General features: G+C 35.5%; 1 protein-coding gene across 2 annotated transcripts in view; it reads left to right on the forward strand.

Annotated features, from left to right (window-relative positions):
* The first annotated feature begins 768 nt into the window (after positions 1-768).
* The window catches only part of LOC138701471 (facilitated trehalose transporter Tret1-2 homolog), a 38,846-nt gene continuing 13,678 nt past the window's right edge, over positions 769-25,936 (forward strand). The window contains exons 1-2 of one of the 2 annotated variants that reach the window (XM_069828368.1): positions 769-1,033; positions 7,147-7,282. In XM_069828368.1, the coding sequence (XP_069684469.1) occupies positions 1,019-1,033; positions 7,147-7,282 (151 nt within the window). In that variant the 5' untranslated portion in view covers positions 769-1,018. Of the gene's footprint in view, positions 1,034-7,145; positions 7,283-25,936 lie in introns of those variants that run through there. The other variant, XM_069828378.1, reaches the window with a different exon arrangement.

The raw sequence follows: 25,936 nt of genomic DNA on the forward strand, positions 1-25,936 counted from the left end.
ATAATAATAATAATATATTTTAATTCATTGTTAATTCTCTAGCATCTATTTATACTTTGTGGTTATGCTCATTGATGGCGTTATATGTCAGCAATGTGACGTTGAAATGTGTGTTCAGGTTTCTGCCCAGCGACAGTTCTAATATATTGTATTTTATATTATGAGGACTGGTTAATTAATAGCCCAGCACAATTTCATTCACACAAATTTTCAGACTCTAGACACTTTTCTTTTTCAAGGAAAATTCCCTGAGAGCCGAGCCGGGGAATCGAACTCGGGATCTCCAGGTCTGGAAGCCAGCATGCTGACCACTAGACTACGTAGACATTAGGTATGTGAAATACAATTTCGTTACAAAATAATAACAATAGTAACTAAAGATAATGTACAATAAAAAAAAAAGTAAAAGTTGAAGTATCATTTTGTATCAGTCTTAAATATCGAAATTGGAAAGTAATAAAAAATATATTACAAGAGATTATAATATATGAATATCTGTTTCGTGTGAATTTAAGAGTCTGTGAATGTGTTCGCGTAAGTGGGCCAGTGTGTATGTATGTGTGCATGTGCTCGAATATAGGTTTAATCCCGCTTGGGCTGATTATCTGGCTAGATTTATTCCGAGATTATTATCCCAATTGTAAGATGAATGTCAGGTAACTCCATGGCGAATCTTCGGACTTATTTCGCCATCACCAATTCCATTGCAATAACATCGCAGTTGAGGGCAACGTTAAATAACCGTTTTAAAAAACTGTGTGTCATTTTGATGACACTGTTTATTTATTCTTACATTAACTACAAAAAAATCACTTCTTTCGCTATTTGGGTTATTCTGAGCACTTGGATTTCACAGAAGATAGGAAGCTCATGTTGGAATGTCGAGTGGTTATTGTTAGCAGTCAGCTGATTACTTGACATAGGGCGATATGCAATCGCCTGACCTTAAAACTGGTTTATGGATAATGAGCAGTACTAAGTAAAAGGGAAATGAGTAGATAGTGTTCGAGTAGCTGCAATGATATCCAGACAGGTGTGTATATAAACAAATTCTACATTTCGCTGCAACGGAATTGTAAGCTGTGTTAATATTTGAAGCCCTTCTTTTAATTTAGGTCTTCGACATTTCGAACTGCATTTACAGCAATATATAGGGCCTAACGGTATTTGTTTTTGTGTTCATTCAAGCACCCTGTCAATATACCACTGCATTATTTTTTATATTGCATTCATATAATTTATTATTTAGTCATAACTTTATTTTTCTGTGTATATTTGTATACGCGCGTATTATTTGTATACACTTATGTATGTAGTCATCGGCGTGGCTCAGTCAGTTAAGGCGCTTGCCTGCCTGTCTGAAGTTGCGCTCGGGCGCGGGTTCGATCCCCGCTTGGGCTGATTACCTGGTTGGGTTTTTTCCGAGGTTTTCCCCAACCGTAAGGTGAATGTCAGGAGAATCCTCGGCCTCATCTCGCTAAATACTATCTCGCTATCACCAATCTCATCGACGCTAAATAACCTCGTAGTTGATACAGCGTCGTTAAATAACCAACTTAAAAAATGTATGTATGTATGTATGTATGTATGTATGTATGTATGTACAGGATGGAAGTGAAATAATCCTGCAGATTGAAAAGGATGATAAGGTACACTTAAATGAATAGAACACCTATATTACGTTTCGTGATTAAATGCACGGTTAATTAGAAAATTAAGTTGAAAGTTTCTCTCTGGTACAGCGTTGCAATCTGCACTGAATTGCATCATTTAGTGGCTTGAAATGAGTGGTATTTAAATTAAATTAACACGAAAGCCGTCCACTGTGAGATCGTAACAGGCCATTTGGCCTAATACTTGAAGGGAAGAAGAAGAAGAAGAAGAAGAAGAAGAAGAAGAAATTAGATTTTCTATCGATATGGACAAAAATCACGACCCTACTCGCAACAATAGTTACCGAATAAGAGGGTGTTAAACATTTGGGGGGGGGGGACTTTTTTTCTGAGAAAACTATGAACTTTCCACCAATATGATATTAAACTTTTTTATTGCATACAACATGAGCTATTCACTCTGAAAATCTACAGGATTATTTCACTTACACTCTACATGCAGGGCTATAAATGTGTTCATTTATAAATATGCATGCATGTTGTTATTGTTGTTTAGTCAACTGTCCGAAAACAGGTCTGAACCTCACAAGTGATACCAACAAGGCACCACTTATGAGGTAACTAGACCAGGAGATAATGAGGTAGGATGGCCATTCCCTTTCCCCTCCATTGTATACATCGCCGATTACATATTACACTAATCAGACTTCAGATGCATAATTATTGTTATTCCTCTGACCAGGGCCTCCGAGAAGGGGGGGCAAAGGGGGTAAGTGCATATGGGCCTGTGAGCAGTAAGGGCCCGTCAGATTAAGTGAATCTGATTACTCTTCATTATCACGAATAATTATTCACAGATACATACCGGTACTATACAATTTTGTAAGAACATTTGTTGCATGAATCTGACATATTAACCAACAATAGTAGAATTAATACAAATTACCACTTCATTATGTAAATGTTTCAGTGGCATATACTGGTTAAAGGGTTTGGGCTACCGCTGACCCTATTATTACACAAAATATATCTAACAATTACTTTAATTTTAATTACTATGGTAAAACTAATAATACAAAATTATTACATTATGTTATATTATAAACTTTTTCTTTTGTAATTTCCTTGGGCTACCGCTGGTAGCCCCGGTAGCCCGCAAAATACGCCCCTGAAATGTTTAACTTTTATATAATAGAATATCGGTTTCCCACGTTAACAATCATTGACGCGACACTTGAGGTCTCCGGATTTGCCTGAAATATGTTCCCGGCGCTTGTACCGAACATGTTCAATTGGCTTGTCCTCTTATCTACCAACCCCTGCCGGCCCACTGCAATATGCTAGTGGACTCTTCCAAATCCAAGCCGTAGGATCACGTTTCCTTTTCAATAGGGCCCACATAGTATGTTTCGTGACGAAACTTTCGTCTTTTCGTTGTTGTTTTTCTAGTAAATTCTGCTCATTAGTGTTACCAGCAGACAATGTACAAGTAGAAGCATAAGTCGGGAGCTGAGAAGAGCAAGGAGAGACAGAAAAATTGGAAGATATTAAGAAAGGGAGTAGAACTTCGTTTGAAGTTGATGTGAAATTGGGCGACCTTGGAAAACTAAAAAGCAGCAGACAAATTGTATCATTGAACGTGTTGTTCGAAAACAAGAGCCTTTCCAAAAACAGTATTACAGTATTTTCAAAACTCAAGAATGGAGAATGTGTTCCCAGAGACTGGCTAGTGTGGAGTGAAACAGATCAGGGAAAATAGTACAGGGACTGATTTTGTTTCACTGCACATAGCCAGTCTCTGGGAACACATTCTCCATTCTTGAGTTTTGAAAATAATACTGGAAAGGCTCTTGTTTCGTCACTTAGAAGGTTATTAGGCAGGTTGGGGGTTCTTTTTCGAACAACACATTCAATGACACTTACAATTTGTCTGCCACTTTTTAGTTTTCCAAGATCGCATGTTACTTGCCATGACTCAGAGTTAGGAACTGGTGTGGGTAAATTTGTTTCACTTGCACATATTAACACATCATTTTTACTATTGTTTGCTTGTTCTGATTCAATACTACTGTTATCAGAATTTTTTTCTAAACAGCCACAACCATCAGTATTCACTTCTAAGCATGAACTGTCTCCATTTTTGACAACCTGAACAGACGGGCTTGAGATTGGTTTATTTTCTGCACCTTCACTAGCAACGCTCAATTTCACACCAACTTCAAACAAAATGAAGGAAATAAAAATGTATTCAGAGTAACAATGTGCCAATAAAGACTGAGTAACCTTGGCCTCCTTAGTCTGGAGAGCGATCTTGCTAGGTCTTTAAATTTTCATGATATAATTGATGATTTTGCATCAATGAAGTCAAGCAGGCTTATTTGTTGATATTAGCCTGAAAGTAAGAAATTACAGCTGTTTAAGAATAGTGTTTTATGAAAACGAAACGAAACAAACGACAACGAAAAGATTAAAGTTTCGTCACGAAACATACTATGTAGGCCCTACTGAAAAAGAAGCGTGATGAATATAATATATTGTGGTAATGTGAAGTTTTGCTAAAAGTTTTCAATGTAACAAAAGTGTATATTTTTAGATTCGTATCTGTGTATGGGGTTATCTTTTATTTATTTTGCAAATAATTATTATCGTCATAATAATTGGTAACTTGTTATTTTTAACTTTTTTTTCAACAGGGCCCGAGCACAATATTGCACAGGGGCCCATAAATCCTGTTGGAGTTTCCTGACACATATCGTCAAGTGAGATGTACTGTCTGATAATAGATGTACAGGTCCCCCAAAAAGGAATAAGACGATGGAATATTTTTAAGTCTCAGATGTAAGATACTGCGCATGATAGGAGGAGACCAGAGCACTGATACACAAGATGACGAATACTTGAGTTACTTAAATTAAGGCTATTTGGTTTGTTGCTAGCATCGTTCCGAAATTCACTTTAAAAACTGCAAATAATATGGTAATATGACTTAAATAATAGATAAATACATACATAAATCGTGTAGTTAAATCGACATTTGAACCTTCATGACTAGATCGACACTCCGCGCACAAAGGAAAGCTTTTGTGTTGTCTCAATAGCTCAGATGTTAAGTTTTCTGCATATTGTGCAGAAGAGTGATGGTTCGAATTTTAGTCTATATTAACGATTTTTTTTGTCTCAATAACGTTGAAATAGAGTCCTGAGATGAAGTGTTAATGATCACAGACAATACAAAATTACAAATTATAATATTATAAACGTTAATCTAATGAATGCACTTACACCATTTATATATTATACACACACACACACACACATATATATATATATATATATATATATATATATATAGGCTACATATACAGTGTAAATGCATGTATATTAAAAGCTAACAATTACAATGAAATTGAAAAATGTAAAATGCTTTAACAACAAGCATTAAGAAATTGATTTCAAATAACTATATTTAAATATTAACCGTATCAGCCACGGAGACAAGCTGTTAGTCTTGTCCCCCTTCTTAAAAATAGGTACAATTATGGACTCCTTCCATTGTTCTGGTACAATTTCCTTTTCCCAAATAGCAAATATAAGCTTATAAATTTCGCTAGATAATGCGCTTCCACGCTCTTGTATTAATTCTCCTGGAATTTGATCGATATCTGGAGACATGTATTTTTTCAGATTTTTTACCGCAATTGACTTTAGAAAATGTGGGTTCGGGTATAAATGGCTCAGCAGTTTGTATTTGAATTTCGTCCCGATCATTACTATTTGGCCTATGTACATTTAGTAGTTGCCCAAAATAGTTCTTCCGTGTGTTCAGGATTGAATGAGAGTCTGCAAGCAAGTCACCATTCTCATCCTTGATTACGTTTACTCTTGCCTGATATCCGTTCTTAAATTCCTTTATACCCTTATATAAATCTCGAATGTTTTTATTCTATTTGTTTCTACCTCTTTCAGTTTTGCCTTCAAGTAATCTCTCATTTTATTCCAAAGTGTACGACTTGCTTCCCCTCTTTCATTGAAGTAATTATCTCTATTCGCCTCAACTGGATCCTGTAAGAATTTCAATTTTGTCTGTTGCCTTCTTTCTACTACTATGGGACAATCTTCATCAAACCACGGTTTCTTTTTCTTAGTTTCATAATAGCCTATGCTCTGCTCAGCTGTAATTTTGATATTATCTCGGATATTTTCCCACACGCTACTAACATCTCACTCTTCCTCGACTTCGTCGGAAGTTGCTAAACCACCAAACCTATTTGAAATTTTGACCTGATAATGTTGCTTAGTTTCCTCGTCCTTTAATTTCAGAATATTGAATTTCCTAATATTAACTTGTTGCTCTACTCGCTTGGCTACTAATAGTCTTTCTCTTAATTCTCCAATTACCAAATAATGGTCAGAATTACAGTTTGCCCCCCTGAAAGTTCGAACGTCTTCTATACTAGTATGTCTCCGTTTATTTATCAAGACATGATCTATTTGGTTTTGTGTCAATCCATCTGGAGAAGTCCAAGTATATTAAAGTGTATATCCTAATGGGGGAAATGTTGTACTTCTGATAATAAAATTTTTTGATGTCACAAAGTTGGCTAACCTAACTCCATTATCATTAGGCCTATTAGTTACGTGTAAGCTCTCTTTTCCAATAATCGGTTTAAAAATTCCCTTCCTTTATACTTTAGCGTTGAAATCCCCTCATAAAATTTTCATGTGATATCTAGATAACTGAACAAAAGTGTGTTCCAGTTCCTCATAGAAGCTATTCTTTATATGGTCGTCTTTCTCTTCTGTAGAGGCATGAGCATTTACAACTGTGATATCGCACCATCTACCCTTAAGTACTAAATACGACAACCTGTCACTTATAAATTCGATCTTTTTTACTGCTGATTTTCCATACCTACTGTAACCTAGTCAATAACATAAGCAGATATAAATTGTTCGAAAATTTAGAATAAAATAAAAATTCACTAAAATATATCCTCTAAACTTACAACTTTTGGAGAAAACTATATACCATAACCTTATCTAGATCTGTGGTTAGTAAAAACTTTAGAGCACTGCTCACATGAAATCATTACTAAGAGTGTTACTGTACACAGCTTTGGAATTTAATTTGTATGTAAATATGTAATATTGAAAGAATTTATTAATACTTTTCGTACTAAGTATTTAATTTGCTGAATAACTTTATGATATATTTACTGTGTTAATTTTCGCAATTTACCTGACTGACTAGTTTCGAAGCCTAGGCTTCGGACAATGAAGAATACCACTTCGAAACTGCTCAGCCAGGTAAATTGCAAAAGTTAACACAGTAAAAATACCATAAAGTTATTCGTGATTATAAGTGTTGAAAGAGTGTATCGAACAATGAATAATATTTAATTTGTTTGTTAATTTTACTTCTTATTTTACTTCTATTTAATTTATTTGGATTTTTTGAATAATCTTCATCTTACAATTACATTCTAGTTAATTAAAATGTGTTGAAATATTTAATCTGTGACTTTATTCTCAGACTGGACTCACCCTGGTAGCTTCCAGCACTTCGATAGTGGTAGGGGCTGGTATGGGATTCATACCAATTGCATTAAATGCTCTAACCGATCCTGATGGTCCGGACAAGCTCTCTGAAGATGATTCTTCCTGGTTCGGTGAGTTACACGTTTAAAATTCCAACAGTTAAAATTTTCAATACACTGATGCAAATTTCAAATAATACTCTCTTCCTTTTCTTGGTTGAATAACTTCTGTCAAGTCCAAATGAATGTGGTTAGGATATTATATAAGCGTCGTTGTTCCTGCAATAACTCCTATGTGACATATTTATCGATTTTCAGATTTTTACTCTGTTAAGTAACTTAAATAGTGATACAGCAAATAATAAATTCTCCTATATGTAATTATATTTCTTTCTTTCGAAAATTTAAGAATTCACAGTCTCCTATGTAATATTGCCATAGAATGAATAAATGTGTTTTTCTTCCTACTGAACAATTTTATATTTTGCACATAGGAACAGTAGCGGCTGGTGACCGAAATCCTCGGTGAGGCCTGCAGTAAGTAGTTTAAGCAGGCTACCTCCATACAAAATGTTTATTATTGGTGATACTTTATTATGATTGATATTATTATTATTGTTATTATTATTATTATTATTATTATTATTATTATTATTATTATCATTATCATTAATGAAAAATAATATGTCAATCCTCAAATAAGTTGCTATGCTGTGAGTTGATTTCAGTAGGCTTACCTATTTAATTTTTATAAAGCAACGAATATTATGCTCAACTGAAGAAGCATGTGTTGAAATTCCCCTGGAAATATTTTTCAGATCGCTGAAGTTTCAGTAGACACGCTGTTCTCTCTTTTTTGTTTGTTTTTCTTTTGTTTTCTGACAGCAACAAGCACGACCAACAGAAAAGTTTATTTCACACCACATTACCAAAGACTCATTTATGTTACTCACACCCAGATGCATTGAAAGCTCGTGTTTTAAGATTATCTTTCTGAAAAATTGTCAGTGATGGCGTAGGTCTGTCTTAATTTAAAACTTTCCTTTTTTCAGTATTATTTCCTATCGATAACAATACTCTAACAATGAATTTATTACAATTATCATCATTATTTCTCGCATTTCTTTCGATTTCTGTTTTCCTGAAACACATAACCACAGTAGACCTCACGACGATTCACCACTGTTATTCTCATCCCAACCAACACTTGAGACCGGCATTGACAAAAGACAGGGTACTGAATGGGAGAAGTGAAGACTGACGGGTGAGGGAGTACCTGCTAGGCCACGAGGCCACAAGAAATGTGCCTCAGTTTAGCTTTCCGAGTGCAACCTTAAAACCAGTGGAAACATACGAAATGCAGAAGCCAGACCCGGTACGAGCGATCCTGGCCTCAGGAACAAATTTTACTGCAAGACAGATCTATATTCATAACAAAATTTTCTACTTCTACAACTCTATACGCTTCATTGAAATAACTAATATAATATGTTATATACGACTAAAAACCACTCAAATTTTGAGTTTAACGGACCAAAGTGACTGAGGCCCGGCCTCACTTGCCTCAGCCATTCAGCTGCCACTGAATAGGAGTTATTGCATGGGATTTAGAAGAAAAGAGTCGAGAGACTACAAAAAGCTCTCAAGAAGACTTGCAGATCTTCAAAGGACATGAGGGGTAAACTTGACAATTATCATAGAGAAGTGTCTGATGAAACCAAAAGTGCTGTAATGAATCACATTAGGTCATTGAAGGGAAGAGAGAGTCACTATAGTTTGAAAAAAATCATCTTCCAAACTGTATTTACCAGAAGATTTAAATATTAAAAAAATTTCGAAATGTATATAATGGATGGGTATCCTGAAGTGTCATATGAATATTACAAGGCAAATTTTACTAATCATTTCAACGCTGGATTTGGCTACCTAAGCTCTGATATATGCAGCAAATGTGATGAATATAAATCTGAGATGAAAATTCAAGAAAAGAAATTGGCTGCGGTTCCAGTTGCTTCGGAAAAATGCTTGGAAATAGACAAACAAATTAAGGAGTTAAATGTCACAAACAAATTTCATAAAAAAGAGGGCACAAGTGTTTTATTCTAGGAAGAAAGGAGTCAGAAAAAGGGCACAACAAACCATAGATATAGAGAGTATTGCAATAGACTTTCAGAAGAATCTTCTTCTTCCAAATATCACGACTAACGAAATTATTTTGAATAAATTTTATTCAGCTTCCTCCAAGTGAAGGCTGGCGTATGCTCAGTATCCCAATTTACTGTTATAACACACTGCGCATGCTCAGTATTCAAAGTTCCAGTTTTAACACACTGCACATGGTCAGTATTCCAAGTTACAGATATAACAGACTGCGCATGCTCAGTATTCCAAGATCCAGTTTTAAAATATTGCTCATGCTCAGTATCCCAAGTTACAGTTATAACACACTGCGCACCCTCAGTATTCCAAGTTCCAGTTATAATAGACTGCGCATGCTCAGTATCCCAAGTTACAGTTATAACACACTGCGCACCCTCAGTATTCCAAGTTCCAGTTATAATAGACTGCGCATGCTCAGTATCCCAAGTTACAGTTATAACACACTGCGCACCCTCAGTATTCCAAGTTCCAGTTTTAACACATTCCTCATGCTCGGTATCCTAAGTTACAGTTATAATAGACTGAGCATGCTCAGTATTCCAAGTTACAGTTATAACACACTGCGCACCCTCAGTATTCCAAGTTCCAGTTTTAACACATTGCTTATGGTCAGTATCCCAAGTTACAGACGTATCAGTCTGCGCATGCTCAGTATTCAAAGTTCTAGTTTTAACATTTTGCGAATATTCAGTATCCCAAGTTACAGTTATAACACACTGCGCACCCTCAGTATTGCAAGTTCCAGTTTTAATACATTGCTCATGGTCAGTATCCCAAGTTACAGACATATCAGTCTGCGCATGCTCAGCATTCAAAGTTCTAGTTTTAACATTTTGCGAATGCTCAGTGTCCAAGTTGCAGTAAAACACACTGCGCATGCTCAGTATTCCAAGTTACAGTTATAACATACTGTGCATGCTCAGTATTAAATGTTCGAATTTAACACACTGCGCATGCTCAGAATTCCAAGTTCCTTGTTTTAACACATTCCTAGTGCTCAGTATCTCAAGTTACAGTTGAAACACACTGCGCATGCTCAGTACTGGGACTTCCATTTTACACAATGCGCATGCTCAATATCCCAATTTAAAGTTATAACACACTGCGTATGCTCAGAATTCCAAGTTACATTTATAAAACACTGCGCTTGCTCGGAACCCCAAGTTACAGTTATGATTCACTGCACATCCTCAGCATTCAAGGAGCCAGGTTTAACACACTGCACATGATCAGTAATCCAAGTTACAGTTGTAATTCACTGCGTATACAAGTTCCAGTTTTAACACATTGCTCGTGCTCAGCATCCCAAGTTACAGTCACGAAACATTGCGCGTACACAATATTTTAAATGTAAACTTCATCTTACGATGTTGGATGACGTATATACGTCCGTTGATGTGACATATTAATGAATATTTAAATACTTATATAGTCACAATCATGCCATGGTATGAAAGAAAAATTTCACAACCTTGAGCGGGATTCGAACCATGGCATGATTGTGACTATATAAGTATTTAAATATTCATTAATATGTCACATCAACGGACGTATATACGTCATCCTACATCGTAAGATGAAGTTTACATTTAAAATATTGTGTACGCGCAATGTTTCCAAGTTCCATTTTTAACACATTGCTCATGCTCAGTATCTCGAGTTAAAGTTATAACACACTGCGCATGCTCAGTATTCGAAGTTCCAGTTTTAACATAATGCTCAGGGTTGCTAAAGGGTAGTGATGTGCATTCCATCTACAACTTCTCCTACCCAAATCCCAGCCTCACCTTCACGTGGTGCAACCTGTTTTGAACAAATGAGGCTCTGGGGACCGATTATCAGCGGTATAACTGAAATGTCATATGCAAAGGAAATGCTGCATAGGTGAAAACCCCACCAATTGTACCTCTCTGGGCTTGCCACCCATTGAGCGTCATTTTCATATTGCTTTCAAGTCTCAACAGAAGGGTCATCTCGAACGAATGGATCGATGCAGAATTCCAAAAGCACTGTTTCATTACCATCCGCATTGCAAAATATCTCTAGGTCGTCCGAAGAAGAGATGGACCGTAACAGGCCACTCGGCCTAATACTTGTTAGGAAGACGACGACATATTGCTCAGGCTCAGTATCCGAAGTAACAGTTGTGAGTGTAATGACACACTGTGCATGCTCAGTATTCCAAGGTTCAGCTTTAACATATTGCCAATGTTCAGTATCCCAACTTACAGTTATAACTTGGGCCTACTGCGCATTCTCAGTATTAAATGTTCGACTTTAACACACTGCGCGTACTCATTATTCGAAGTTCCAGTTTTAACACATTGCTAATGCTCAGTATCTGAAGTTACAGTTGAACCACACTGCATATGCTCAGTGCTGCAACTTCCAGTTTTAAACATTGTGAATGCTGAATATTTAATTTACAATTATAACACACTGCGCAAGCTCAGAATTCAAAGTTATATTTATAAAAAATGCGCTTGCTCAGAACCCCAAGTTACAGTTATAACCAGGGAACGGATTTATATGGACTAAAAATATATGAAATATGTAAATATATATGTAGTTATTTTTACCAAAATATGGAATTAAATATGGATTTTTACCAAAATATGGAATTAAATATGGACTTAAAATTATAAAAAAATGACTATGTACGTTAAATATTGATACATTTTAATCAAACTAAACAAAAAATATAATGGACGTACCTTATCTTCCAATGTAGTTTCAACAAAACACAATTTTTATTGTCTGTTACCATAACAATAGGTTACAAACATTTCTTTCAAGTGCTGAAAAGTGAATCTTCTTCTATTGTCTCTGAGGATAGATTTATACTGACTAAAAGAGCGTTCGACGTCACAAGAAGTAACTGGTACATAATTCAATTTCACAATGTCTGCTGGGGATAAGTCCAAGTTAATCTTCACTGTTGATTCACCACTCATCACAGCAACAACCTTTTGTAGTTCTTCATATCCAGGGTTTTTTGAAAGTACAGTGTCCACCTTAGCTCTTACTGCATCTGCAACTTTACCTCTACCACGATTCAGTTGTTCCACAGTACTATTTATAATTTCAAAACTTTCAGATAGTGAAAGGTGCCTATTTTGGAGACTTTTGAGCGTTTTTATGATGCATGAAAATGTATGCTGAATGTGAGCTAAGTCATTCTTCACACTTATGTCACAGGTAACTGTTTTCGCAGTATCAATTGAGACTGCATCTTCAGAGTCCAATGCAAGGAGAACATTGTTAATAGAGTCTATATGTTCGGCATAATATTCAACTGCTTCTAGCCATGTACCCCATCTAGTTAAAATTGGCTTTGGTGGCAATGGAATTTCAGGGTACATTTCTTTCAACACGTTAACTCTACTGGGAGCTTTGAGAAATACTTTTTTCACTGATGAAATCAACAAATCTACTTTAGGGAAATTGTCTCTGACCACTTCTGCCACACGATGAAATGCATGCGCCACACAAGTAAAATGAGTCAATTTAGGATATACAACAGATAATGCTTGTCCAGCTTTGACCATATAAGGGGCAGCATCGCTAATAAAGAATAACATATTATCGTACATAATACCCTTTGGCCACAGGATACCCATAGCTTCGTTGAACAGTTTAACTATAGTTTTGTTATTGCACTTTTCTAGAACATCACAATGTAAAAGAATTCGTTCAGAATATTGTTCACTTAACAAACCGATAACTACATTACCAACAAGTCTACCTTCTTTGTCGGGAGTCTCATCAATGGAAACCCAAATTGAACTATCTTTAATTTCATCTCTTATCTTCTGTATTGTCTCATCGTAGATGGATGGAGCATACGTCTTCCTAAGTGTTGACTCATCCGGGATTGTATGTTGAGTATATTTTTCAAGGAATTCCCTGAAGACCTTATTCTTTAGTTTGTAGAGAGGAATATCAGCAGAGATGAGAGAACGGCACAGGTCGATGTTAAACTCAGATCTTACATTCGATGTTGTTGGTTGTGTTAAAAACAATTGTCTCTGCTTGGAATTTAGTTGTTTGTTGGCCTGATGTTTACTAGTTGTAATGTGTTGTTGCACCAGGAACTTTTGTGTAGATGATACTGCACACTGACACAAATTACAAAATAATATTTTATTGTCAGTTGATAAACCATCTTCTTTAAATTCTGAAATGTAACTTGTTAGTTTTGATTTTAAATTGACTGAATGACGTACTTTTGGCATATTTACCGTCTTTATAGTATGATTTACAAAACTGAACCTATGTGTACTCTGACTGGCATTTAACTGTTGAGCTGCACAACTGAAGTCTGTTAAAAATTTTAAATTAAATTAATACAGTTTTGTAACTTACTTTCCCATTGTTGATAGGACTGCTAATTTTCAAATAACTCTGATGTTAAAGGGATTACTGAACATGTGTTTAAATCTCTATTGTTGAAATGTATTTTTAAAAGTTAATGGAATTTTGTTTTGTTTTATTGTTAAACCTAATATAATATGGACTGTTTTATATGAAATATGGAAAATATATGGAAATTAACGAAAATATGTACTAAACTCTAAAATATGGAAAAATATGGAAAATAAAAGTAGGATTTTTCAACCCTACACATTGTGAAACATAAAGATAATGCAAAATATAAATTATATTAGCTTTATAAGTAAATATGTATTTACATATAAATCCTTTCCCTGGTTATAACACACTGCGCATCCTCAATATTCAAAGATCCAGTTTTAACACACTGCGAATGATCAGTAATTCAAGTTACAGTTGTAATTCACTGAGCTTACTCAGTATAAAAGTTCCAGTTTTAACACATTTCTCATGCTCAGTATCCCAAGTTAAAGTTATAACTAGACTTCGTGGAATTGCCACGAGAATCGTAAGGTTTACTATGCACGTAGTATAGACTGTATGAGAAGAGGACGTGCAACGGATGGAGTATGCCTCTGATGTAAACATTGAGCAGTATACTGCGGTTACAATAAAACCTGTATCCAGCATTCAAGAAATATACTGAATGATCATTGAAGTAGGAAATGTCTAAACATATAAATACACAATTATTTTGTAGTGAGATATATTAACTCTTATTAAAATTTAATGTAATATACTCACATCATCCTTGAATATGTGCATTGCAGTGAAGAGTTACGTACATTTTGAGTGACTGCAAAGTGAACCTCCTCCGATGGTCACTCAAACAGTTTTTATATTGGGAAAATGTACGTTCAACAACACACGATGTAATAGGTGCATATTTGAAGAACGGAAAGTCACTACTATTTAGTACACCAACTTCAGACGTCTTATCGCAACCTGATAGTACATCATTTATAATACGAAGTTGTGAATAGGCAGAATTTTTAGCAATAATGTTTCTCAACTTACATTTCACTTTTTCTGAAATTAGTGAATTGTTATTTTGGATAACGGTTTGTGATACTTTATTCACTATATTAAGGGCTTCTGAGAGTTGTAGTTTAGACGATTCTAACAGAATGATGCTTTTGGACACGATTTGAAAATTAGAATCAATGAACAGAATATCTTCCAATAACTGTTCAGAAGGCAATGATTTTATAGCTGCAACAGCGGAACTATCAGTGCTATCCAATGCATAAATTACCTCCATTATTTTGCCGTAATATTCTGCATAATAATTAACAGCATCCAACCACATTTTCCAACGGGTCAAGATTGGCTGCGGGGGTAATGTATTCCAGGGGCAATTCTTTGGAACAGCAACACTCTCACTGTAGAATGTTTGATTGAATTCTTGTCTGCACTGAACAAATGTTAAGCTTTGACTATTCCAACCCCAGTAATGCAAAAACAAGTGCTTACATAGTATACATTAGCTGTAGCTGCTCTATCTATTTGGATGGTCACAACTCTTAACATGAACTGCTTATACTACGAGACCGGGAGGTCGCTCACCTCTTCTATACTACCGTACATTGGCAACCTGATTGCATGCTACGTGTGGCAATTCAACGAAGTCTAGTTATAACACACTGCGCATCCTCAGTATTCTAAATTCCAGCTTTAACACATTGCTCATGCTCGGTATCCTAAGTTACAGTTTTAACACAATGCGCATGCTCAGTATTCCAAGTTCCAGTTTTAACATATGGCTCATGCGCAGTGTCCCAAGTTACAGATATAACATTCTGCGCATGCTCAGCATTCCAAATTCTACCTTTAACATATTGCCAATGTTCAGTATTCTAAGTTACAGTTTTAACATACTGCGCATGCTCACTATCCATTATAGTTTTAACATACTGCGCATGCTCACTATCCATTACAGTTTTAACATACTGTGCATGCTCACTATCCATTACAGTTTTAACATACTGCGCATGCTCACTATCCATTACAGTTTTAACATACTGCGCATGCTCACTATCCATTACAGTTTTAACATACTGCGCATGCTCACTATCCATTACAGTTTTAACATACTGCGCATGCTCACTATCCACTACAGTTTTAACATACTGCGCATGCTCACTATCCATTACAGTTTTAACATACTGCACATGCTCACTATCCACTACAGTTTTAACATACTGAGCATGCTCACTATCCATTACAGTTTTAACATACTGCGCATGCTCACTATCCATTACAGTTTTAACATACTGCGCATGCTCACTATCCATTACAGTTTTAACATACTGCGCATGCTCACTATCCATTACAGTTTTAACATACTGTGCATGCTCACTATCCATTACAGTTTTAACATACTGCGCATGCTCAGTATCCATTACAGTTTTAACATACTGCGCATGCTCACTATCCATTACAGTTTTAACATACTGTGCATGCTCACTATCCATTACAGTTTTAACATACTGCGCATGCTCACTATCCATTACAGTTTTAACATACTGCGCATGCTCACTATCCATTACAGTTTTAACATACTGCGCATGCTCACTATCCATTACAGTTTTAACATACTGTGCATGCTCACTATCCATTACAGTTTTAACATACTGCGCATGCTCACTATCCATTACAGTTTTAACATACTGCGCATGCTCACTATCCATTACAGTTTTAACATACTGCGCATGCTCACTATCCATTAGTTTTAACATACTGTGCATGCTCAGTATCCATTACAGTTTTAACATACTGCGCATGCTCACTATCCATTACAGTTTTAACATACTGCGCATGCTCACTATCCATTACAGTTTTAACATACTGCGCATGCTCACTATCCATTACAGTTTTAACATACTGCGAATGCTCACTATCCATTACAGTTTTAACATACTGTGCATGCTCATTATCCATTAGTTATAACATACTGTGCATGCTCACTATCCATTACAGTTTTAACATACTGCGCATGCTCACTATCCATTACAGTTTTAACATACTGTGCATGCTCACTATCCATTACAGTTTTAACATACTGCACATGCTCACTATCCATTACAGTTTTAACTTACTGCGCATGCTCACTATCCATTACAGTTTTAACATACTGTGCATGCTCACTATCCATTACAGTTTTAACATACTGCGCATGCTCACTATCCATTACAGTTTTAACATACTGTGCATGCTCACTATCCATTACAGTTTTAACATACTGCGCATGCTCACTATCCATTACAGTTTTAACATACTGTGCATGCTCATTATCCATTAGTTATAACATACTGTGCATGCTCACTATCCATTACAGTTTTAACATACTGCGCATGCTCACTATCCATTACAGTTTTAACATACTGCGCATGCTCACTATCCATTACAGTTTTAACATACTGCGCATGCTCACTATCCATTACAGTTTTAACATACTGTGCATGCTCACTATCCATTACAGTTTTAACATACTGCGCATGCTCACTATCCATTACAGTTTTAACATACTGCGCATGCTCACTATCCATTACAGTTTTAACATACTGCGCATGCTCACTATCCATTACAGTTTTAACATACTGCGCATGCTCACTATCCATTACAGTTTTAACATACTGCGCATGCTCACTATCCATTACAGTTTTAACATACTGTGCATGCTCACTATCCATTACAGTTTTAACATACTGCACATGCTCACTATCCATTACAGTTTTAACATACCGTGCATGCTCACTATCAATTACAGTTTTAACATACTGCGCATGCTCACTATCCATTACAGTTTTAACATACTGCGCATGCTCAGTATCCATTACAGTTTTAACATACTGCGCATGCTCACTATCCATTACAGTTTTAACATACTGCGCATGCTCACTATCCATTACAGTTTTAACATACTGCGCATGCTCACTATCCATTACAGTTTTAACATACTGTGCATGCTCACTATCCATTACAGTTTTAACATACTTCGCATGCTCACTATCCATTACAGTTTTAACATACTGTGCATGCTCAGTATCCATTACAGTTTTAACATACTGCGCATGCTCACTATCCATTACAGTTTTAACATACTGCGCATGCTCACTATCCATTACAGTTTTAACATACTGTGCATGCTCACTATCCATTACAGTTTTAACATACTGCGCATGCTCACTATCCATTACAGTTTTAACATACTGTGCATGCTCAGTATCCATTACAGTTTTAACATACTGCGCATGCTCACTATCCATTACAGTTTTAATATACTGCGCATGCTCACTATCCATTACAGTTTTAACATACTGTGCATGCTCACTATCCATTACAGTTTTAACATACTGTGCATGCTCACTATCCATTACAGTTTTAACATACTGTGCATGCTCAGTATCCATTACAGTTTTAACATACTGCGCATGCTCACTATCCATTACAGTTTTAATATACTTCGCATGCTCGCTATCCATTACAGTTTTAACATACTGTGCATGCTCACTATCCATTACAGTTTTAACATATTGTGCATGCTCAGTATCCATTACAGTTTTAACATACTGCGCATGCTCACTATCCATTACAGTTTTAATATACTGCGCATGCTCACTATCCATTACAGTTTTAACATACTGTGCATGCTCACTATCCATTACAGTTTTAACATACTGTGCATGCTCACTATCCATTACAGTTTTAACATACTGTGCATGCTCAGTATCCATTACAGTTTTAACATACTGCGCATGCTCACTATCCATTACAGTTTTAATATACTGCGCATGCTCGCTATCCATTACAGTTTTAACATACTGTGCATGCTCACTATCCATTAGTTATAACATACTGGGCATGCTCAGTATTAAATGTTCGAATTTAACACACTGCGCATGCTCATTATTCCAAGTTCCAGTTTTAACACATTGCTACTGCTCAGTATCTCGAGTTACAGTTGAACCACACTGAGTATGCTCAGTTCTGCAACTTCCAGTTTTACACATTGCACATGCTCAATATCCCAATTTACAGTTATAACACACTGCACATGCTCAGAATTCAAACTTACATTTATAAAACACTGCGCGTGCTCAGAATCCCAAGTTACAGTTATAATCAGTATTCAAAGATTCAATTTTAACACACTGCACATGAACAGTAATACAAGATACAGTTGTAATTCACTGCGCATTCACAGTACAAGTTCCATTTTTAACACATTGTTCATGCTTAGTATCCCAAGTTAAAGTTGTAACACATGCGCATGTTTAGTATTCCAAGTTGCAGTTTTAACATATTGCTCATGCTCAGAATCTGAAGTTACAGTTTGAGAGTTATGACACACTGCGCATGCTCAGTATTCCAAGTTCCAGGTCTAACACATCGCTCACGCTCAGTATCCCAAGTTACAGTTTTAACACACTGGTCATGCTCAGTGTTCTAAGTTGCAATTTTAACACATTGCGCATGCACAGTGTCCCAAGTTACAGATATAACAGTCTGCACATGCTAAGTATCCCATTTTACTCTTATAGCACACTGAGCATGCTGAGTAATTCAAAGTTCCCGTTTTTAACACACTGCGGATGCTTAGCATCCCAGGTTACAGTTACAACATAATGCGCATGCTCAGTATCCCAAGTTACAGTTATAACACACTGAGCATACTCAGTATCCCAAGTTCCAGTTTTAACACATGCTCAATCTCGGTACCCAAGTTACAGTTATAACACACTGTGCATGCTCAGTTTTCCAAGTCTCAGTTATAACACACTGTGCATGCTCAGTATTCCAATTTCCAGCTTTAACATATTGCACATGCACAATATCACAAGTTACAGATATAACAGTCTGCGCATGCTCAGTATTCCAAGTTCTAACCTTTAACATATTGCTAATGTTCACTAGCCCAAATTACAGTTATAACACACTGCGCATGCTCAGAATTCCAAGTTACAGTTATAACACACTGCGTATGCTCAATATTCAAAGGTCCAGTTTTAACACACTGCGAATGATCACTAATCTGAGTTACAGTTGCAACTCACTGAGCATACTCAGTATACATGTCCCAGTTTTAACACATTGCTCAAGCTCAGTATCCCAAATTACATTTACTGAAACACTGAGCGCACCCAATATTCAAAGTTCGTATTTAACAAACTCAATATGCTCAGTATTCTAAATTCAATTTTTAACACGTTCCTCTTGCTCACTAGCCCATGTTGAAGTTGTAACACATGCCCATGTTTAGTATTCTAAGTTTCAGTTTTAACATATTGCTCAGGCTCAAAATTCGAAGTTACGGTCTAAGCGTTATGACACACTGTGCATGCTCAGTATTCCAAATTCCAGCTTTAAGACATTGCTCAGGCTCAGTATCCCAAGTTACAGTCTTAACACACTGCTCATCCTCAGTATTCTAAGTTCCAGTTTTAACCCATTGCGCATGTGCAGTGTTCGAAATTACAGACATAACAAGTTACGCATGCTCAGTATTCCATGTTGTCTAGTTCTAAAATTTTTCCAATGTTCGGTATCCCAAGATACAGTTGTAACACATTGCGCATGTTCAGTATTCAAAGTTCCAGTTTTAACACAATGCTAATGCTCAGTATCTCAAGTTACAGTTGAAACATACTGCACATGCTCAGTATGACAGGTTCCAGTTTTACGCACTCCAAATGCTCGATATCCCGATTTACATTTATAAGACACTGTGTATGCTCAGATTTCAAAGTTACATGTATAAGACACTGTGCATGCTCAGAATCCCAAGTTAAAACAAACTGCGCATTCTCAGTATTCGAAGTTCCTGTTTTAACACATTGCTCATGATCAGTATCGCAACTTATAGTTACAACACACTGCTCATGCTCAGTATTCCAAGTTCCAGTTTAACTGACTGCGAATGCTCGGTATTCAAAGTTCCAGTTTAACTGACTGCGAATGCTCAGTATTCCAAGTTCCAGTTTAACTGACTGCGAATGCTCGGTATTCAAAGTTCCAGTTTAACTGACTGCGAATGCTCAGTATTCCAAGTTCCAGTTTAACTGACTGCGAATGCTCGGTATTCAAAGTTCAGTTTAACTGACTGCGAATGCTCAGTATTCCAAGTTCCAGTTTAACTGACTGCGAATGCTCGGTATTCAAAGTTCCAGTTTAACTTACTGCAAATGCTCAGTATTCCAAGTTCCAGTTTAACTGACTGCGAATGCTCGATATTCAAAGTTCCAGTTTAACTGACTGCGAATGCTCAGTATTCCAAGTTCCAATTATAACACACTGCGCATGCTCAGTAGCCCGAGTTACAGATATAACACATTGCACATGCTCAGTATCCGAAGTTACAGTATTAACACACTGCACATGCTAAGTATCACAAATTACAAATATAACACACAGACCATGCCCAGTATTCAAAGTTCCAGCTTTAACACACTGCGCATGCTCAGTGTCCCAAGTTACAGTTATAACACGCTGCACATGCTCAGTATTCGAGGTTCCAGTTTTAACACATTGCTCATTTTCAGTACCGGTATCCCAAGTTACAGTTATAACAGAGTTAATTGACAATTAATATTTGAGGAGAAACATAATAGATTGAATAAATAGTTTGAATTACATAATCTGGAACACAATCTGAAGACCTAGAAAAATATACCAAAACCGTATTCCACCAACATTCTCAGCTGCAATAACGAGAGAGAGGGAGAGGGGGAGGGAGGGAGCGAGGAGGGAGAGAAGGAGTGATGAGCGGGAGAGGGGAGGGCGAGGGGGAGGAGGGAGAATGAAAGGGGAGGGTGGTGGAGGGGGAATGAAATGGGGAGGGTGGGGGATGGGGAGAGAGGGAGAGGGAGAGAGAGTTCAGTAGCCCGAGTTACAGATATAACACATTGCGCATGCTCAGTATCCCAAGTTACAGTATTAACACATTGCGCATGCTAAGTATCACAAGTTACAAATATAACACACAGAGCATGCTCAGTATTCAAAGTTCCAGCTTTAACACATTTGCATGCTCAGTGTCCCAAGTTACAGTATTAACACATTGCGCATGCTCAGTATCCCAAGTTACTGTATTAACACATTGCGCATGCTCAGTATCCCAAGTTACAGTATTAACACATTGCGCATGCTAAGTATCACAAGTTACAAATATAACACACAGAGCATGCTCAGTATTCAAAGTTCCAGCTTTAACACATTTGCAAGCTCAGTGTCCCAAGTTACAGTTATAACACACTGCACATGCTCTGTATTCGCGTTCCAGTTTTAACACATTGCTCCTGTTCAGAGTTCGCATCCTCAGTATTACAATTTCCACTTTAATACACAGCGCATTCTCAGTATTCCAAGTTACATTCATAACACGCTGTGCACGCTCATTAATCCAAGTTCCATTTTTAACACTTTGCTCATGCTGAGTGTCCCAAGTTCTAGTTGTAACACACTACCCATGCTCAAAATTCAAAGTTTCAGTTTAACATGCTTCGCATCCTCAGTGTCCCAATTTACAGTTATATCTGAATGTGGATGGTGAGTATCACAAGTTACAGTTTTAATACATTGCTCATGCTCAGTATCGCAACTTACAGATATAACACAGTGCGCATGCTCAGTAATCAAAGTTACGGTTTAGCACATTGCACATGTTCAGTATCCCAAGTTATAGTAATGACACACTGCGCATACTCAGTATCCCAAGTTACAGTTATAATACACTGCGCATGCTCAGAATTTCAAGTTCAAATCATAACATACTGCGCATGCTCAGCAGCCCAAGTTATAGTTATAACTCACTGCGCATACTGAGTATTCCAAGTTCCATTTTAAGAGACTGTGCATGCTCAATATTCCAAGTTCCGGCTTTAACGCATTGCTAATGCTCACTATCACAGATTACACTTGTAACACACTGAGCATGCTCAGTATTACTGCACATGCTCAGTGTCTCAAGATCCAATTTTACAAACTTTGCATGCTCAGTATCCCATGCAGTAGTTATAAAACACTGCACACGCTCAGTATTCCAAGTTACATTTACAATATCCCAATTTAACGTTATAATACGCTGCGCATGCTCAGTATTCTATGTTCCAGATTTAAAACAATGTACACGCTAAGTATTCAAAGTTCCTGTTATAACACACTGCTCATCCTCAGCATGCCAAGATACCGTAATAACACATTATGCATGGTCATTATCCCTTTACAGTTATAACATACTGTACATGCTCAGTAGTCAAAGTTCCAGTTTTAACACACAACGCATGCTCAACATTCCAAGTCACAGTTATGGCATACTGCGCATGCTCTGTATTTAAAGTACAGTACCAGTTTGAGACACAGCGCATGCTCAGTATTCATTTTTCCACCTTTAACACTCTTCTAATGCTCAATATCTTACGTTAAAGTTGTAACACACTGTGCATACTCAGTATTACTTGCGCATTTTCAATATTCCAAGGTTCAGTTTTACATACTGCGCATGTTCAATATCCCAATCTACTGTTATATCACACTGCACATTCTAAGTATTCCAAGTTACAGTTATAAAACACTGTGTATGCTCAGTGTTCCAATTTCCAGTTTTAACACAGTGCTTATGCTGAGTATCCTAACTTACAGTTATAACACACATCGTATGCTCAGTGATCCAAGTTACAGTTTGTAATATACTGCGCATTCTCAGTATTAAAAGTTCCGGTTTTAGCACACTGTGCACGCTCAGTATTCCATGTTCTAGGTTTAACACATTGCTCATGCTCAATATTTCAAGTTACAGTTATAACACACTGTGTGTGCTCAGTATTCCCAGTTCCAATTTTAACACACTGCGCATGCTCAGTATTCATGTTCCAGCTTTAATACATTGCTCATGCTCAGTATCCCAAGTTACACTTGTATCACACTGCGCTTGCGCAATATTCCAAGTTCCTGTTATCACACTGCTCAAGCTCAGTATTCCAAGCTCCAGGTTTAATACATTGCGCCTGCTCAGTATCTCAAGTTACAATTATAACACATAGTGCATGCTGATTATCCTAAATTACAGTTATAAAACACTACGCATGCTCAGTATCCTAAGTTACAGTTAAAACTATAACACACTTTGTATGCTCAGTATTCCAATTTCCAGGTTTAACATACTGTGCATGCTCATTATCCCAAGTTACAGTTTTTAACACACTGGGCATGCTCAGCATCCCATGTTACAGGCTTAAGACACTGCAGATGCACAGTATCCCAAGTTACTGCTAATACAAACTGCACATGTTCAGTAGTAAAATTTTCAGTTTAGCGCACTGTGCATGCTCAGCATGCCAAGTACAAATTTCAGTTAAATAAAATAAAAAAATAAAGTAAATTAACATAAATACATTAAGTAATGTATATTAATTAAAGAAAATAAATAAATTAATTAATTAATTAATTTAATTAAATTAATTAAATTAATGAAATAAAATAGAATAAAAATATAAATGAAAAATGAATAAATGAAATAAAATTAAGTAAATTAAATGAAATAAATAAATAAATAAATAAATAAATAAATAAATAAATAAATAAAGTTGAAATAAATAAATAAAATTAGATAGATATAATGAATTTAAATAAATTGGAACAACTAATTAAATTTAATTAATTTAATTGAATAAATTAAATACATTAAATAAAATAAATAAATTGAAACTAAATAAATAACTAAATGAATTAAAGTAAATAAAATAAATTAATTTTATAAATAAATCAACTAATTAAATTAACTAAATGAATAAATCAAATTAAATAAATTATATAAATGAAATTAAATACATTAATGAATAAAAGAAATAAAATAAATTAGATAAATTGATTAAATTAAGTAAATAAAATAAAATAAATAAATCAAATAAAAGAATAAAATAAATTTAAATTAAATTATGTAAATAAGGAAATTAAATTACGTAAATTAATCAATTAACTATAATGAATTAAATAAAATAAATTATATAAATAAATAAAAAACATAAATAGCATGAAATAAATCAAATAAAACAAATTAAATAATATAAATAAATTAAATTAATAGATAAATAAATATTAAATTATATAAATTTTATTAAATAAATTGAATTAAATCAGTTAAATAAAAATGAAATTAAAGAAAGTAAATAAATTAAATTGATTGAATTAAATAAATAAATAAGTTATGTAATAAAAATAAATTAAATATGCATATTAATAAAGTAATGAAATTATTTAATTAAATTTAATTTTATAAATTAAATTCATAAGCTGAATTAAATCAATAAAATAAAGTATAGGTAAATATAATGAAATAGATGAAATTAAAGGTTTTAAATGAAATACATATATGAATGAAACTAAATAGATACAATGAAATACATAAAATTAAATAATTTAAACTAAATAAATAAATAAATAAATAAAATTAATATTAAAGATTTATTAATTTGTCCTACAGAATAATCTCTGTAATATTAATTGACAATTAATATTTGAGGAGAAACATAATAGATTGAATAAATAGATTGAATTACATAATCTGGAACACAATCTGAAGACCAATAAAAATATTCTAAAACCGTATTCAGCCAACATTCTCAGCTGCAATAACGAACGAACACACAATCACGAACACAAGCAAACCCCTATTCGCCAACATTCGAGAGAGAGAGAGGGAGGGAGGGATGGGGTGGGGTGGGGTGAGGGAGGGGTTGGGGAGGGAGGGGGAGAGAGGGGCTATGAAAATTATAAAAAGAAGAGGTCCTAAAATTGAACACAATATGAATTGAATGAATCGGAAACTTCGTTAAACAGTCGTTGCACAAGATTGTCTATCACTTTATTGTAAGATAGTTTTAAAACCTGTTTACGTAACTTGGAGGCAGACTTCCGAAGTAAGATGCTAAGTGTATCTACATCGAATCCTTTGTTGAAATCGAAATATAATGAAGCATTTTGTTCATGCGTTACAGCCTAGATCATATATGTAACAGATAACTCCTCACGTTAAAATCGGCAGCACTTTGAAGAGAACAACCACCAGGATCGCCACCTGTCCGCCGTAAACGAACACGAGATGGCATCACAGTCGCTAATGCAATTCAAATAGGAATTATGACGTGACTCCTTATGTAACAACTAGATGGCAGCGTAGTAAACCTGACAAAAGTTGTTAACCTCAAAGCCTATAAGCCCGACATATCTGTTACATAT

This window comes from Periplaneta americana, chromosome 1, assembly GCF_040183065.1.
Source record: "Periplaneta americana isolate PAMFEO1 chromosome 1, P.americana_PAMFEO1_priV1, whole genome shotgun sequence".
Taxonomy (NCBI): domain Eukaryota; kingdom Metazoa; phylum Arthropoda; class Insecta; order Blattodea; family Blattidae; genus Periplaneta; species Periplaneta americana.